Here is a 17549-nt window from a genome sequence, read left to right on the forward strand (position 1 = left end):
AAATTGAACAAAAACTTCGCATTTTTCATATTTAAGAAATATGAAAAAAGATCATTGAGATTGAAAAAAAAAAAACAAATTTTACATAGAACTGAAAGAATATGGACAAATATTTTTTTATATTATTAGGGAATTTGCAAATGAAGAAAGTTTCATATTCGCATCGAAATCTCTTCACACGTTGTTTTTAAACTTCATTTCGTGTCGCCATCTAGTGGTTATATATGAGATTTTCTTCTCCATTTTATTTTAACTTTAAATTTCTTTAAACATAAGGTAAATGTAATATAATTTAGAAAAAAAAAATCCAAAGCTAAAAAATATTAGTAATACAGAAAATAATTTTAAATTTAAAAATTCGCATGTTATTAACATTTGAAGGGGAGAAAAAGAATGCCCTGCCATCATTCTCTCATTCTTTTCAATATTGTATTTCTAAGAAGAAATTTCTGTTTTACCAAGAATTAATTGAATACCAATTTTCAAAAACAATAATATTTAAAAATTGTTTATCACTATTTTCTAAAACAAAAGAAAATGAAACTTTCTTAACTAAAACAAATTTTCTATAAAGATATTAAAGGTTCGACAAAGTTTTCTGAAATAACCAACGGCGGATGCTTTTTCTACAAGCTAATTGGCTATAAAATCTTATAAAACATTACGTTTTTTTTTGTCATTTTTACGTTGTAAAAGCGTATACGTCGTTTCATACCGTCCCCATTCATTGTCATTAATAAAATTAATTGGCCAATATTTAAAAGAGGAGGCATCAGAATATATACTACCTAAGGTGACAAAATAATTAAATCTGCACAGTACATCCCTTTCTGAAATTTGTCAATTTTTTACCTCAATAGTTATTTATATGTTCTTGATAAAAAGAAAAATTATTTATAAATGATGAAATAATAAAAGACACATTGCCAATTCTAATTTGTGTTGATGAACGAGAAATGTTATCCCACTTTCCTTTAAAGAAGCATTTCAATAAAAAAAAAATCGAATTTATTTGACTTGTACAGTAAAAATTCGATTCATAATGCCGCATTTAAAACTCTCAGACAATTAGCATATCAGACGGCGATTAACGATTTTTTTAATTATTATATTTTAAAATGTTTACTTGCATGCGCATAAATCGAATAGAATAAGAATTCTGTAAGTATACTGAATGTGGTAATAAAGGTATAATTGTGTGATAAAATTTCTATCTTAAAATTAAATGATCGTCTCCAGTGTTAAAAGGTAATATAATACTATTATCAAAAGTAATAAATGTAATGTGTTTAAATGACTTGCATCAGTAGCTTTAAAATGTTCACGTTTTCACAGCGGATTTATTTCCGCTTTGAATTTTTTTTTTTTTTTTTTTTTTTGTACGATAAAGCTTTGGATGCAGTCTAGCAACTGAACTATCACAAAATCGTACTTATTTACAACCTTTATTTAAAAATTGTTTCACTTTGAAATAATAAAAAAAAACAAGCATATTGAAATCTAAATGTATTATGTGTTTTTATTTCCAGTTAATTTTCGGGTTCTTTTTTTTTCTTTATGTGTGTGTGTGTGTGTGTGTGTGTGTGTGTGTGTGTGTGTGTGTGTGTGTGTGTGTGTGTGTGTGTGTGTGTGTGTGTGTGTGTGTGTGTGTGTGTGTGTGTGTTAATATAGTAGTGTCACGATTCAATGAAAATGTGGCAATTCGATGCAAATTTGCTCATATGCAGCTTGAAAGGAAAGAAAATGTTATTTTTACAACTTTTATACTTCTTCAATTTAATGTGTCCAGAAAAGAATAAAAAAAAACCCTCAATAGGTACTTTTGAAGCTATGACTCAAGTTTCGCGTTTTAATCTAAAAAAATAAATTAATATTTTTCAAGTTAAACAAACTATTAAAAAATTTAAATCGTATTTTAACTATTATAAAATAAAGCCTTTATTATAAACTATTAATGTATCAATTTAACATGTCCACGCAGCAATTTTTGTATAATCATATAATTAATCAAAAGGAAGATAAATAATTATAATATATTAATAAAAAGAATTAAATATAAGATAATTTTTAAATCTTAGTTTTCGAAACATACTAAAATCGTTACATCAAACCCATTTACTATTTTTACACGTACTATCGATTGTAAACACGAGGGTGGAATTTGTTAAGTGATGGCAAAATTTTTAAAATAAAAAACATTAAAAGAGATCCGTTTTAAAATTCCATAGTTGTTATTCGCGATAAGACAATTAAAGATAACCGTTTCGCATAAAACGATTTATGATAACCTCTCTATACATATCTACTATGATCATTTTTCATCTCTTTACTTCCAACTATTCCCGCTCTGAATTTATCTTTCCAATTCGACAACAACCTCTGCAAACATCGATATCGATGGTGCAACGATGTTTTTTGGTGCCCATTTTAGCTTTTCTTGAATACCTTAAAAACACCTCAGTTTTCACATTACACGCTTATATCAGATTAAAGAGCTTAATTTTTCTTACATTTTCAAGGTTTTATTTTTCTGCAAGTTTTAATAGTTTTGCAGATATGGGTTGTCAACTACTTTTTTCAGTCATTTACGATCCCCTGGACCATCAAATCGGCTTATTACCTACTTGAAAAAAAATTATGAATGTGCTTTCACTTTAAAAAAATCATAACTGAAACATTATTTGTTATTTTAAAATTAACTTTTTACAATTTTCACCCATTCTCGGACTTCCTATGGCTTTGCGATTTTCAGCTACTAAACGTCGTTTGGGACCCTATATTGTATGGTGATTCTTTATCCTCTTGATGCCTACTATCACCGCTCTGAATGTGTCGGTCGAATTCGGCAACACCCTGTATAAATGTAATTTCCAAAGTGCTTACCTGTAGAAAAGCAGCGATGCATTCGTCCTCCAAGAATGCAGAGCGAATGATCGTCGCCCAGATTTGTACAAATTGTAAGACACGTTTCTTGCTGGCCACAATGAACTCCTTCTCCTGCCTGCAATTCGTGGCGTCTATCCTATAGGTGCGCGAGTTAAGGGCAAAGCGCAACTTTCCAAATAATAAACAGAATAATCATTTTTAACTGAAGTTTTATAAATAAATATGTATCTAATCTTAAATGAGATGTTTATTTCGTAGGCATTAAAAATATAAATAAAAAAACAGTTGGATTGTTTGCTCAAAAATTTCTCCCGTACTCTTTGTAATAAATATGTTACTCCCTCATATGCAAAAAATTATAACCCTCTGATAAGACCGTGAATGCTCAACGTTCTGCAAATGAGAATTTCTTGCTTCGAAGAGTATAGTGAAGAAACTGAATATACACTTAAAGCTCCTTTTTTTCGATCGATTAAAGCTGAAATCTGACAAATACCACAATTTTAATAACAAAATCACATATGAAATTAAATTTATTTAACTTTTGAGTCATCGCCTTCACCTGCATACTAAAGTGTCATCTCATCAAACGATATCGATCTATTGACGAATTTGATACGATTCTACAATTTAGATTGAAAATCTGAATGAAAAATCGTATCTGTTTTGTTAGCAGAGGCAGATAGACTTCCCGATAATGAATTTCGTTCAAAATTTGACAGAAACCTACAAATGTGGTAATAAGGTCAGCCATCTGGCTCAGATTTTTTTAGCAATCGAGTTCGCAGACACACTTTGTTCCAAAAATGTATTTTTCGGACTCAAAAAGGTCTAAAAGGAGGAAATTCATTAAAATTTCAAGTTAAAAGTGAACAAAAGTGCTTCTTCTGCTTCAGTACGGAAATGATGCTTTCTTTTTTATACTTCGCGCAGGCGTAAGTAAAAATTCAGAATTAATGGCAAAAGCAAAAATTTGCATTGATGGATTAAACAACAAAAACGATAGACGAACAAAAATTCAGAGGAATGGATAACGGTTTCTCATTATGAATAAAAAAATATTGAAATTTTATTTTTTTTGAAAACTATTCTGAAATTTAGCAGTTGTATATTTCAGGATTTAGCAGTTGTTATTAACTTCAGTTGCCTATCGCTAAACAAAATTTTAAGAGAAAAAAAAATCAGGCAGAGCAAAAAAAGATATTGCAATTTGGTGATAATGATATTGACGTGAAGGGATAGTAAAAGGCTAAACTTCTTAATGTTGTTTATTCTGTATTCTTTATAGTTTGTGTTTGCCATAAATGTCTAGTACCTAACTATTAAATAATTTAAAAGATTAAATCCCTTTCCTTCATCGCTTTGGGGCATGACACTCAACACCACATAAACACGTACAAAATTTTGAAAAACATGAAAAACTGTTTATATATATATATTTTTATAAAGACTACGCAGTTTGAAAACGGCTTCGTTATAAGAAATTAAATCGGTTTCTATGATTAATATCAAACTCGATTCTTGATAGAGGTGGTGCATTTGTTTAGCAAAAAATACATTTAAAAAAATCGAGATATTTCAAAAGAATCTAAATATCTTAGACTAAATACGAATTACGAAAAGGATATTGTCTCATAAGCTCGGGACATAGTTGGTGGCTTGGCATAAATATCACGTGAGTCAGAAGAAAGTCTTCTAGGAACGTATCTGCAAACAGAAATAACATTTATTTGTGAGATTAATTATTTCAGATTATTAATATTTTAATGTATGTAATTATACGCTTAGATGATTAACGACCATAAAATGAACAAAGTAAACATTTAGAAATACTTTTTAGATCCATTTTTAAAACATTAGTTACGCTTTTTACAGTATAATTTTTATAATAAGAGGCAGCAGAAGTTAGCGGTATGTGGAAAGTTGCGGAGACTGCATATCTAGTGAACGGGGTGGTTTGTTTCTTAATAACAGGCGAAGGTGTAGATTTAGGTGAAAATGGTCAGAGTTTGCGCACAATACAGGCAGGGAACGTAGACTGCCCTGAATAACTAAGGGGCATTCACGAGGATTGATGAAAATCTGCATGGGTTTAAACATATTGTTTTTCTAGAGTCGAAAGAGGTGTCTAGCATCTTTAAGAGATTGATTAGTCTTGAAAAGTTGACAGGTAAATGGGAGTGTATACAAGCATCACATATACGGTCATATCATTCCTGGCAATATTTCGCTGCTCAGTGATGACACGGTGATGCATTATATATTCTGCTCATCTAGTGAATGACACACTAGGCGCCCCTACGCATTTAAATAAAAGTTTCGCATGTTAAACAATTCAATTTTAAACGTTTATTATTCTGTAGAATATAGATTAATGATATTTGAAACTTACTTCCATTCAAATATAGGATTGCGTTTAGTAATATGATATTCTGAATTGTTAAATGGGGCACAAAGATACACCGCGCAGCTTTTTTTTCATATACCACAGCTGAAAACAAAAAAGTAAACCTGCATTTTTAGAAGGTGCATGTAATGCATTTCAAATAAGTAAGTAATATATAACTTGCAAATTTTTATTAAATAGAAGTTATACTTCATAATATTGCCGCATTAAAAAGAGGCAGTCGACTCTCCATGGCCGAATGGTCATAGCACTGGTCTCTTAATCAAGAGATCGTAAGTTCGAATCCCGCTAGAGATAATGCGATTCAAAGTCTGTGTAAATATTTAATTCCTTGATTTCATGTTTCAGAAGATTCTGGACATTTCTTTAGTCTGCCAGACAAGTGTTCTGGACTTTTCTTACTGTCTACAGAAAAAGTATTCTGGAACTTTCCCTGCTAGTATAAAAGCAGAAGATCTGTCAGTCACTGAGTTCTAAGTTCAGAGTTGAGTTAATAAATTGGTTTAGCTCTACTTCTTGTGTGTGTCATTGAGTTCCACACTAAAGAACCTATGTGACCATATTTGCAAGTATTGTGATTACTAAACAAATATTCATTTTATAAGCTTTAAGACTATACAAGGCTTGAACAAGAAATATAATCTTTCTTTTAAGCTTTTCTTTCGATTCAACTGAGTCATCAGTACAACTGCAATTCAGAAAGGGATTTATTTCCTTTTAAGAATGAGATGCATCAGCTAAATATATGAATTTGGTATAACATTATTAGTCATTTTGGGCTACATTAAAATTGTACTTTCATCTGTATTTGATTTAGGTACCAATACAAATTGAAAATAATAAGTCGAGTAGATAAAATTATATACAGCGTATATCCCTTTACTCACCTGTTGCATCGTCGTTTCTTTGGTCTATTCTGGTCTCCAAAAGATGTTCCAACATCTTCTGCGGCGTACCAGCCATAACCATGTATCTGCGCAAAATGTTACTATTTTAATAAAGTAAGTACAGCACGGTAACATTCAGAACATACAAGTAATTGCTATTGTTTAAATGGCACTTTTTAAAAATTCTTTTTAAGAACTCGCATAAGACTTTATTTTTAATACTACTTTTCAATTCTATAAGACACTTCTATTCTCTTACATATAAAGACATTATTAAAAAAATTGAAATTAGTTTTGCGAATTTTTACAGTATTCCTGTCCATGAGTGAGGAAGGGAAAATAATTCGCTTAAATGTTACATTCTATTGAAAAGTAGACACTCGTATTTAAAGTGTATTAAATAATTATGAAGTATTTCGAAATATATTTTCATTAAAGTATAGTCACTTATCACTAATCCAAAAATACAGCTTTACTTTTATAAAGCTGAAAAACACTCTCAAAGCATTAGGCCATCCCTTAATGAAAAATCCTTCATTCCGGAATTGCTTTTCCGGCCGATTATGAAGGAGACGGTGGGTAGTGATTCCTTCGGTATACCGTTAATGAGTACGTCCTCTAATGAAAAATATCCCATCCTCTTCCCCCTTAAAACCACTATTAGCTGATTAAGGGGTCGCAAAAAGGCTTTCTCATATTTCAGTTCTGCTTTTCGAAATTCTAAAACAAAAACCAACGAATAAGATCTTCTTTTGAAAAAGCCTTGTAACTGTAAGTATCATTAAATGAAGAAGACCCGTTAGTTGGACTATCTTGTGATCAGACTCGGAAATCGGTTTTATAACAATATTATTAGCCTCATTCTGGATAAATATTCAGTAATACTATGTAAAATGACCAAACTTGCACAAAGACATATAATAGAGTTTTCGACCTCTTATCTGTATAAACATACATTCTTAACTTCAGTTAACATAAGGAAATTAAATGCAAAAATGGCATGTTGCCGAAACTCTCACGTTTTAATTCAGATAGTATTGATTCTGGCATGGGCGGCAGAATTTCAAAAATCCCACTGAAATTGTTTATTTTTTTATCGACAGCGTGTATTTTTGATTTTTTAATATTGTGATAGCTAATAAATAACAATAAAGTTCCTTGCTTTCTAAACAATATATTTTTATCCTTTTACAGTAAGCTTTGCTAATTACTGACATATATGTGAATATAATACATATGTGTGTTCCAGTGATGGTTTGTTGTGTTCAAAAGTAGTTTCATAACACTTAGCTGCTTAGTTAATGACATTTTAGCAAAAATTTCAATTTCTAAAAACAGCACAAATAAAAAAAATGAAATTCATTTCACATATATCCACCTGCAAAGTAAATGAATTTCTAAAACTCTCTAGAATGGAACAGACTACAAAATAAAAGTTATTTATTAAAATCTGAATCCTTCTTTAATGAATATTTTTGCCAAAATTGCAGTATGTTTTGAAACGAAAGCAACTGTAAAACATGATTAGGCTCTCATGAAATCTGTCGATTATTACAATCTCAAAGGCTTTTAATACATGCATACCCTATTTTATTGAACTGTTTTTGAGATATCACGTTCTTTGTGAACTAATCCTAGTGAAATAAGCTTTCTTCAGAATATGCATTTAAAACGCAATTGCATATTATTTCTCTAAATGCACTAGAAATAATTGTTATTTCTCTTCTATATAGAATAAAAATAAAGGCTGTTCTAGAATCCACAAAAGTGTGGACTTTATTTTTAGATCCTAAAATATAATTCAAATGTTCAGGGAAAAGCATCCTTACAACCTAGTCAAATTCCTTGAAAAAAGGTTTATAAAGACTGAGGTCATGAATACAAGTTCATTTCTCTATGGCTCATCACAAACTGATGATTCTCTGACGCCGTCGCACCACACGATGCCGGTATTCTAAGCCTCGTTTATCACAGTACATAAAATTCATAACTCACTTGTAATGAGAATGTGTGCCATCAGCTGCTCTCCCATCAGTCGGGATTTTCTGCAGCAGGAGGACATCTTGGCCATGTTCTTTTAGTCTCACTGTATTGGCTTCTACATCCTATAATATTAAACACGTTCGATTAAAATCAAATTTTAGAAATTCAGAAAAAAGTGATGAATTCTGTAACAGGAGCTTGGACCATTTCATCACCGAAATCTTATAAAAAGCAAGATAATGGCATAACTCAAAATCCATCTGAATAGAAATGTTGTTGAATTGGTTTTTGGATGAGTCTACGCCACAAGCACACACGCTGGATTTTTCTAGCTCCACACCATTGCTATTTCACAAAGCAAAACTCTTAAATTATTTCAAAATCCACTCTTATTTACTTTCAATTCTTTCACAGGTAGTTCAGAAAGAAAGGAATAGATATAGTAAACTTGGAATGGCCCATTCTTTCATTGAGCATGAAATTAGATTGAAGCCTCCTTCCCTTGCGATTGCCAGATATTAATATTCGATTAACGTCATGGTTATGACTGGAAATGAAAACTATAAGTAAAATATTACATAGGTTTTTAAAAAATTTAATATACTTTCATAAAATAAGTTTTACTATGACTGGATTCAGTAAAATTCTGAATCAGTGGCAAAAAAAAAAAAAAAAAAAAAAAACTTTATAAAAAAAAGTCATATACAAATGTTCTATATCCTTTTTGAAAATAGTATTTCTTTTTTAAAAATGCAATTTACATACGCAAAAAAAAATATTCAAACATTAAGGGTCATTTTTTTTTCTTGTTGTTGGAGCAACCAGTAAAATATGAAGTAATTCTTCAACAAATAGGATCAGAATTACCAAATGAGGATTGATGACTTAAAGTTTACATGATGATTTAAAATTTACATGCTATGAAAGGTTAAATATAACATATATGATGTCTATTTACCAATGAAATTTAATTTAACGTACTTTACTTTTTATCATGCCAAAGATAAAGAGAAAGGAGAAGTGATGAGAAGTGGCAAACATAACAGAGACAAATAACCCAATTAAAGGAAATAATATTTAAGTTTGAATTTAAAAAGCACATTTTGAAGTATATCTATTTTATTTATATATAATAATTAGTACATTAAAGTTACATTATATACTTTTAAGAATATTAATATGTTAAAAGAAATGCAAATGTTTTCCCCTAAAGAAAAATTATTTAACAGTCACTGACACAACACGTCTTTGTGAGTTTTGTATATTTAAATCTATTAAATATTTCAGCAATTAAAATAATGGCATTTCATTATTTCATTTTTTATTGATTTAATAGAGATATAATTACATGTAATAGCAAATTATCTCTTTTCTACATATATTATACAAATAAAGATATATAAATTTTATAAATATTTGCTAAGTATGTTTGTAAATATTTAAAACTTGAAAAAAACAATTTTAATAGCATTAGGAACAATTATAACATTAATTTGATGATTACAATTAAAATTAATCAAAGTTATGGCAATTATATTAACTTACAATTTTGTTAATCATAACAAATTACATATTTATTATATTTTCTACAATTACTACTTTAAAAAAGCGACAAGGCAGTTTTATATTACGTTATTTAAAAAAACATTCCAATTTTAAATTTTACAAAACAAAAATTAATGAAATTAATGAATCAAAAAATGTGAAACAAGGATTATAAAAATGAATGAACAAAAATAATTATCGCATTCTTACCCTTATAATGTTATTGAAATCATCCTTGTCAACTCGCAGGAAATGACAGTTGTTTTCTCTCGTTACTATAGTAGCTGCCCTAAGACAAAATATTTTGTTAAAACTATTTAATATGAACTGACAAATGTTTATTGTCATATTTTTCCATACGGATTTCAAACGCTCCTTTTTAATATTGCGCATCATAAGTACTCTGTGATATTCGAACTGCGTTTTAATCTTTAACATATCCTATCCCGCCATACGGGTGGTTCGTTTAATCAAAATAGAAAGCAAAACAATTCGTTTTATTTCGTTGTTGCTTAACTTGATCGCTCTATAAATGAATCATAACTTTTTTCTCTTTGTTTGCTGAAAGAAATGAGCAATATTTAAAAAACCTACTCAAACATAAAGAGAATTCTTTGAAAAAAAACTAATATATGCACTTTTCAATTTTTTTAAGCTCAGGTTTGTTATTAAAATATTTTTATAGCGTCATTAAAAAACACAGTAAGCCAACAAAACAAATTAGTGTTAAAGGGAAATATATTCATTTAATAATAAACCAAACAAAATGATCGCAAGTTTTGCTTGCCGTATACAGAAAAAAAAGCACTTTTCTGTAAATATCTGGCGACTTTATTTTATTATCTAGTCAGTTTATTAGCGAATAGCGAAAAGAAATTCTGATTAGGAAGTATCTGAACGGATACAAATTGCTAGTTACCACATAAAGAGGATTTTTTTTTTTTTTTTTTGTCGATTTGCTACCATGATGTAGCTTGATAAAGATTTTTTACTACATCATATTTTAAAAAATGGTGGAGAAATACATTGAAGATATAATATTTACATTCAATTCATATATATTCATATAATATATACATTCAAGATATTGTTGCAACCTCTCAAAAATTGAATTGCGATCCACCATTTTGGATACAGAATAAACAATCCTCTTGCCTCAATGGCTTTGAATTGAAGTATACAAAATTATTTAATTGAAAGAAAAAGGATTGAGATTTGATTATCTTTTTCGAAAAATAATAGATGAAATAAAATTGATAAAATATGAATAATCAGTTCTTTACTCGTTTGATCCATCAAGACTAACATTTTCACAAAATGAAAACATTTAAAAATGTGACGAAGCTCTTTTAATATTATTTTAATTCTATACTTAAAAACCAATTTACTAGAACTTATAAGATAAGCATACCTGGGAGCATCATTAACCAGTGCTAATTTGCCAAAATCATCGCCTTCAAGGAGGCTACACACGACTCCCTGAAAGGTAAGGAGAAGTATTTTTACATGTCGCAAAGTATAATGAATAAAATATTTATGTAAATAAAACGTTTCCTTTTTTTCTTTAAAGATTGTACTGAAGTTAAATGGAACGTATTATTTGCAATCGCGTTTGAGAAGTAATAGTAACAAATTATTATAAAAGCGTCCATTCGATCAGCAAATCAATCGAATGTGGAGAAAAATAACAAATAACAACTATTGTTTAATTATGTTTTGAAATATTCTAGCAAATATCATTGTTTTTGTTGTTGTCGTCTTCTGCATGCAAAGTTAATAAGTTATTTATGTCATTTCGGAAAATCCTAAAATGGATGTTCCTAAATTAAATTCCTAGAATCAAAGAATAAAATTTAATGAAATCTAAAGTTTACACAATAATTTTAATTATAATTTTAAAAACAATACAAACCATGCATTTTAAACAAGAGCTACAGCGAACTCTGGATAAAGTTATCTTTACAAAAACGATTTTTAAACGGACAGTATCCTCCTACATATAAATTTATTTTATTCTAAACTCTAACGTTTGTTAATAGCTTCGGGTGCTAGTTTAATCAAGCCAAGCCAAATCGTACAAAATCCTTGAATAAGTATTGGATATATTAAGCCATGTCTCTGGAAATGATGTACATTTTGATTGTTCATAATCCTTCACAGGAGACAGTTCAAACATCTTGCCAGTCTAAAAGCAACAAAGCTATTCAACATTTATAATTTCGAAATCCACACCTGAAATCTGCTACAAACTTTAGTATTCCCCATCGAGGCAATTAGTTAAGATAATGAGATTAATTAGGATACATACATGACTGAAAGTAAAAAGCAAATGTTCCGTACTGGAACGTGTTATTATAAAACAAATGAGGAAAATATGAATAAATGGCATTTTAAGCATAAAGTGTAAAAAAAAAAAAATAATAACAATTCAATATATGAATAATTTCTATTACATACTTTTCCGTATATCACAACATTGACAGATCCTTTAAGAATTATAAACCAAGATTTGCCTTCGTCTCCCTGATTGAATACTAGAAAAAGAATTCAAAGAATAAAAACAAAAACACTAAAAAAAAGTTAATAATTATTCAGACTTTAAAACGCATGATCCTTTTGATGGAATTTTTTAATAAACATATTTAGGTGGTTTATATGATTTTTAAATTGTAAATCAATATTAAAAGTGGAAAGGAACAGAACTGTTAAACTGTTACAAACGGAAACAAGGAATAGTTTTCGCTCTTAATATTGACTTGAAATTCATTTCCACAATGTTCCTCAAATTGCAATATAGTATTTTATGCATTCACTTCGCAAGCGTTTTTTTAATACTTTTTCTTCTTTTCTCCATTTTACCTTCGATTTTCATTTTACTTTTGGTCTTATATTTAATTTTTACTTTCATATTTTGTTTGCGTATTATTATCCTGTCTATTATATATGTATACATGTAAAGTAAAAACATTTTTTTTTTTTTTAGCAATTTCATGACCGAAGAGAATTTAGTTATATTAACATCCCATATTTTAAAGAACACTATGGTAATTTTTGGGACCGACCTCGTAATTTTGAACAATGACCAGAAGACGAGGACGATATCTGAGCTGATACCCCCGCTTGAAATTCCACACCACACCAGCGGGAGAATGCTTGGCGGATTTAACGTGCATCAGACCCGCTTACACGACTGTTCTTCGGTGGAATCGGATCTCGAACCTGAAACCCTTCGACTCCGAAGCCTAGACCTTACCACCAGGGCACCGTAGTTATGTGGCGGAAGAGAGAGAAAACACGTTAAATTTTTAAACTTCGCTTTTATTTTATTCCGTGAGACATAATTTATGTGCAAGCAAGAAATGACAAGGTATGTACGTACAGCTCGACACAAGAACGAAAAGAGCTTAAGATACCGAAATATTTATCCCCAATTATTTTATACTATGAGATTCTGTTAGGGATTTCTTTACTCGTGTCGGTTTAAATAAAGAAATTACAGGTATTTTTTTAAAAAAATTTGTTTAGGTTGCCACATTTTTATCCCTTTACTCGGAGACTGAGAATTGCAGATTGCAGCAGTTTTACAGAGCTCGTGTTGAAATAATTAAATAAAAAAGATGGAATTGGATCAGGGAATAAGAGAACATTTATGGAATTATATAAGTATGGGCTAAATTAAAATAAAAATTAGGAAATTAACTAGGATTTAAATTAGATTTTATAATATCATTACACAAGTACACATACATTATATATATATATATATACACTGATTTTAACACTATCTTTTTAATACAATCTAAAGTAAACTCATTTGAATTACTTCTTCTATTTAAAACAGTATAGAAACGATAAATATTTACGAAATAAAAAGGCTAAAACAAAAAGTAAAGATAAATGCATGCACAGAGAATAATGCTCTCGATGGCAAGCCGGCTTTGACCTTGACCTGTTCCCTTTCCCTTCACTTTTGTTTACCGTTTGCACATTAAATCTGATTGTGTTTACATTAGTCACAACTCAGAATATCCCTGTTCTCCTCCATTCGTTGTTAAAGTACAATAATGGATATTCGAGAACAAAATTCAAAGAAACTGTTTTCTTTTATGAGATAAAAAAATACATAAAATGCAATGACAATTAAGTATAAAAATGAGGCATGCACAAACAATCAGAAGCAGATTATAGTCAGTATGAATGGGAAAAAGCCAATTTATCATTAATATTCGAGCAAGGCTCACATTATGGAGTTCGTAAAGATTATAAGTCTAAGAGCATGGGGTCTATTCTTCCTTCACTATTATCAAATGCTTTAAGGATAATTAAAGATTCTGGGTCAGTTCAATATAAGAACCATATATTTATTTGGAAGTTTGAATTTTTAAAATTTATTTGAACTAGTAATATACAAGAATCCAAATTTATTTTCGTTAATTCGAAGTTAAAACTGAAAATCATAAAAAACTATATTCTAAATTCTTTTTCTTGATATGGAGTTAAGTAACACCACATCAAATCCTTAATGATACCCAGTGAATAATTTTTAAGATTCTTGATTCACATAAGGATTTTTATAGTGAAAAACCTTATCGAAAACTATTAAAAATTTGTTTAGCCTTTTAAAATTTTCTGAATGCATTAAATGAGAACTGCATAGTTTATTTTGCAAGTTTTATTAGTACAGCAAGTTTTGTAAGTAGAATTTGTAATCAATGTGCTGTACCATTTCTTTTATTCTCTAGCGATATTTTAAAGAATAAGTTTTTCAAAAATTGTAATGATTGTTATTGCATTTGTTAAAATCATTTATTGCATGTTTTCTACGAAAATAGTTAAATATTGTAAATAAATCTTGGTTGTAATTTTTGGTATAAAAAGTTGTCGTTCGTTCCAGTTATAATTATCAATCAGAAATGCCTAGGTTCAAATTTTAAGATAAATCAGGTTTTCGTGTTCCATCGATTTCGAATCAATCAAGTTTAATCGGATTCATAATAAATCTTCAGTTTCGAAATCATTAGCGCGAAAGAATAATCAAAAAGCTTCTTTCACGTGAATTAATGCTTCTAACAAATGTTAAATAATAATAAAAAAATAATTGACAAAATACTGCAAAATAAACTCCGCTTCTTTTAGAAATGAAGAAAGAAAACAAATGAAAAAAAAAAAGAAATGAAAGATTACACAAGCATGTTTGTTCAATAATAAATAGCATCTACCTTATGTTTACAATTCATATTTCAGTATTTAACAACAAAATAATTTCAGAGATTTAAAGCCGATGATACTTTACTTAATATAGTTATGCAATGATTAAAGTAATTTTGCCAGGAAAAATCAAATACATTTTTAATGTTCAACTAATATTTGAAATAAGCTTCTATAAATATTTATATACGGGATATTAAAATATATCCCGTATATAAGTATTTATAAAAGCTTATCCACAAATTAAAAATCCAGAAACGAAAACCTATAGTTATTTCTTTTAACTGAATCTACTTTTTGGAAACAATTATCTCTTCACACCTCTTCACACCTTTCATCCAAAGTGGAATAATAATAATTTTTTTTATTTTTTATTTCAGCAAAATTCATTCTTGATAATCTCTCACTTATTGCTCTGATAAAAAGTTTCTACGATAACATTAATATAACCTTAAATAATACTGAATTATTCACTCTGATATGTCTAAGTTTCATAAATATTTAATGCAAAGAAGCTCTTAAATACAAATTAAAATTAAACTTGCACATATTTCGGAACATCACAATTTAAATAATGCATTGCAACTCATTATCGCAGCGTTTTCTCATATGTTTAAGTTATTTGCAGCTGATTTATTAATAACTCCGAAACCGGAGATGCGAAATTGGATGCTTTACGCGTTTACAAGTGTGAACAAAACGAAATTAATGGCACAGTTATTAAAGGGATCAGAAGTTAAAAGTGAAATCTATTATTCTCTCTTACAGACTGTTCCAGCCTTTGGGTGGGACTCGAACACTAAAACACCTGCTAGCTCCCTCTTCACGCTATTGGACAGGTGGGACAAGGCTTTTATATGAAGTAGCTCCTCGTAAATTATTTCCAGATCTTCCTCAGTCCTCTCGCTGGATCTGAAAAAAGCAATCAAATTAAGGCATCATACATGATGTATGATCAAAGACAGCTAAATAACACATATTGTTGAACAACTGTAATGAGCCTTATGGGAGCTGCAAGCCGTGATCAGCGTGTTTAGCCAGGGCGTTGACCTCTATAGGGATTTAAAGAGAGCCCAGAACAAGGGTTAGATTAATTTATAGATTGCACCAATCTTTTTAAAAGAATTCGCTGTATGGCAACGAGCTCTTCCTGGTTCTAAACTAATTTTCTGCAATAGGTTATATTATAATGAAGTATCGGGGCGTACTGTATATTAAACAGAATAAGTTTTCTTAATCTAAAAAATTTTTATCTTTTATATAAGTTATTTCACAAACGTTATGCGTTCATACAGAATAGTTTAAAGAAAAAAAGAATGCATATTTGACAAAGGCGGATGCTCATCTAGGAAGAATAAAAAGCACCTAAGGCCACTGGATTGTAGAGGGGGAAAACAAATATTATTAGTCTACTTTTCAGGCAAATGAATCAATAAAAAAATTAATTCTATGAACTATAAAATATGACAGTAAACTTAACACTTTGTAAATTGCAAATGATCAGGGGTAATGTAGCATGCCTCTACGCGGTGCACCCTGGTTAAAATCAAATCTGCTCTGGCTTTGCCTCCTTTCTCTGTGTCTCTATTATAAAGTTCAAAAATATTGGAAGGCGGAAGATCTAATGGCGCCATTAGTCAATCTTCTGGGCATTTGTAATAAATAAATAACAGACCAACTTCCTGTTAGCTTAACATTCACTCAGTAATTGGAGTATTTACAAACACCGAACTTCAGCTCACTTATTTTGTGTACAAATACGGATGGGCTTATATGTCAAGATAAATATTATGTGTACAACTTTGCTTACGTCGTTTCTCGATAGATGGCAATGGTAAACGCCGGTCGGGAGATATGTAGCACGGTAAGCATGGACATCTGTTCACATAGCGACATTACCGCCTTTGAGTTTGCAACATAAATTTATTCTCGATCCAAGACGTCAGTTTTCGAGTCAAATTCTTGGTATTTGCATGGAAGCTTCGATTGTTTCAACATGAAGAAAACTGCGCCAAGAGCACATCGATTACTCTCAGGTACTTATGGAAACGTCTCTTAGTGAAAGAACACGCCATGAATAGTTTTCAACGTTTCAAGATTTTGACATAGAAGACCGGAAAAGCGATGGAAGAGAGAAAATTTTTCGAAGATTCCGTAGGCATTACTCGATGAAAACTCCTGCTAAATGCAACAAGAATTGGAAAAATCCCTGGGAGTAACTCCAAAAGCTATTTCGAAACGCTTCGAAGTCATAAAAATGATTCAGAAGCAAGGAAATTCTGCAGCATGACAATGCTCGCTCACAAGTTTCAAGACTAGTCAAGATATACTTGCAAATGCTACAATGGGAGGTCTCAACTCCAATAATTGTATTCTCCAGACATTACTCTTTTTGACCACCATTTATATCGATCGATGACACATGGCTTGGATGATCTGCATTTCTGCTCTTATGTAGAAGTCCAAAGATTGTCTCAAAAAAACACATCGTTTGTTCGAGATGATATCCGACAATTACCAAAAAGATGAAGTACAAGTAGTAGCAAGCAGCGCACAATATTTTGAATGAATAGGTAATCATTTTTTTAGATTAAAGCTAAAAATGTTGGTAGGAAGAGGGTAGCAGAAACGAA

At 30.0% G+C, this 17549-nt stretch overlaps 1 protein-coding gene across 4 annotated transcripts in view; it reads right to left on the minus strand.

Annotated features, from left to right (window-relative positions):
- LOC129965482 (rap guanine nucleotide exchange factor 4-like) overlaps nucleotides 1–17549 on the minus strand; it is a 612559-nt gene that overhangs the window by 19197 nt on the left and 575813 nt on the right. For all 4 annotated transcript variants that reach the window (XM_056079391.1, XM_056079392.1, XM_056079394.1 and 1 more), the window contains 8 exons: nucleotides 15683–15828; nucleotides 12166–12242; nucleotides 11120–11187; nucleotides 9919–9997; nucleotides 8176–8285; nucleotides 6181–6266; nucleotides 4515–4593; nucleotides 2884–3028 (listed from right to left, as the gene is read on the minus strand). In XM_056079391.1, coding sequence (XP_055935366.1) covers nucleotides 2884–3028; nucleotides 4515–4593; nucleotides 6181–6266; nucleotides 8176–8285; nucleotides 9919–9997; nucleotides 11120–11187; nucleotides 12166–12242; nucleotides 15683–15828 — 790 coding nt within the window. The remainder of the gene's footprint in view (nucleotides 1–2883; nucleotides 3029–4514; nucleotides 4594–6180; nucleotides 6267–8175; nucleotides 8286–9918; nucleotides 9998–11119; nucleotides 11188–12165; nucleotides 12243–15682; nucleotides 15829–17549) is intronic.

Source organism: Argiope bruennichi, chromosome 4, assembly GCF_947563725.1.
Source record: "Argiope bruennichi chromosome 4, qqArgBrue1.1, whole genome shotgun sequence".
In the NCBI taxonomy this organism is placed as follows: Eukaryota; Metazoa; Arthropoda; class Arachnida; order Araneae; family Araneidae; genus Argiope; species Argiope bruennichi.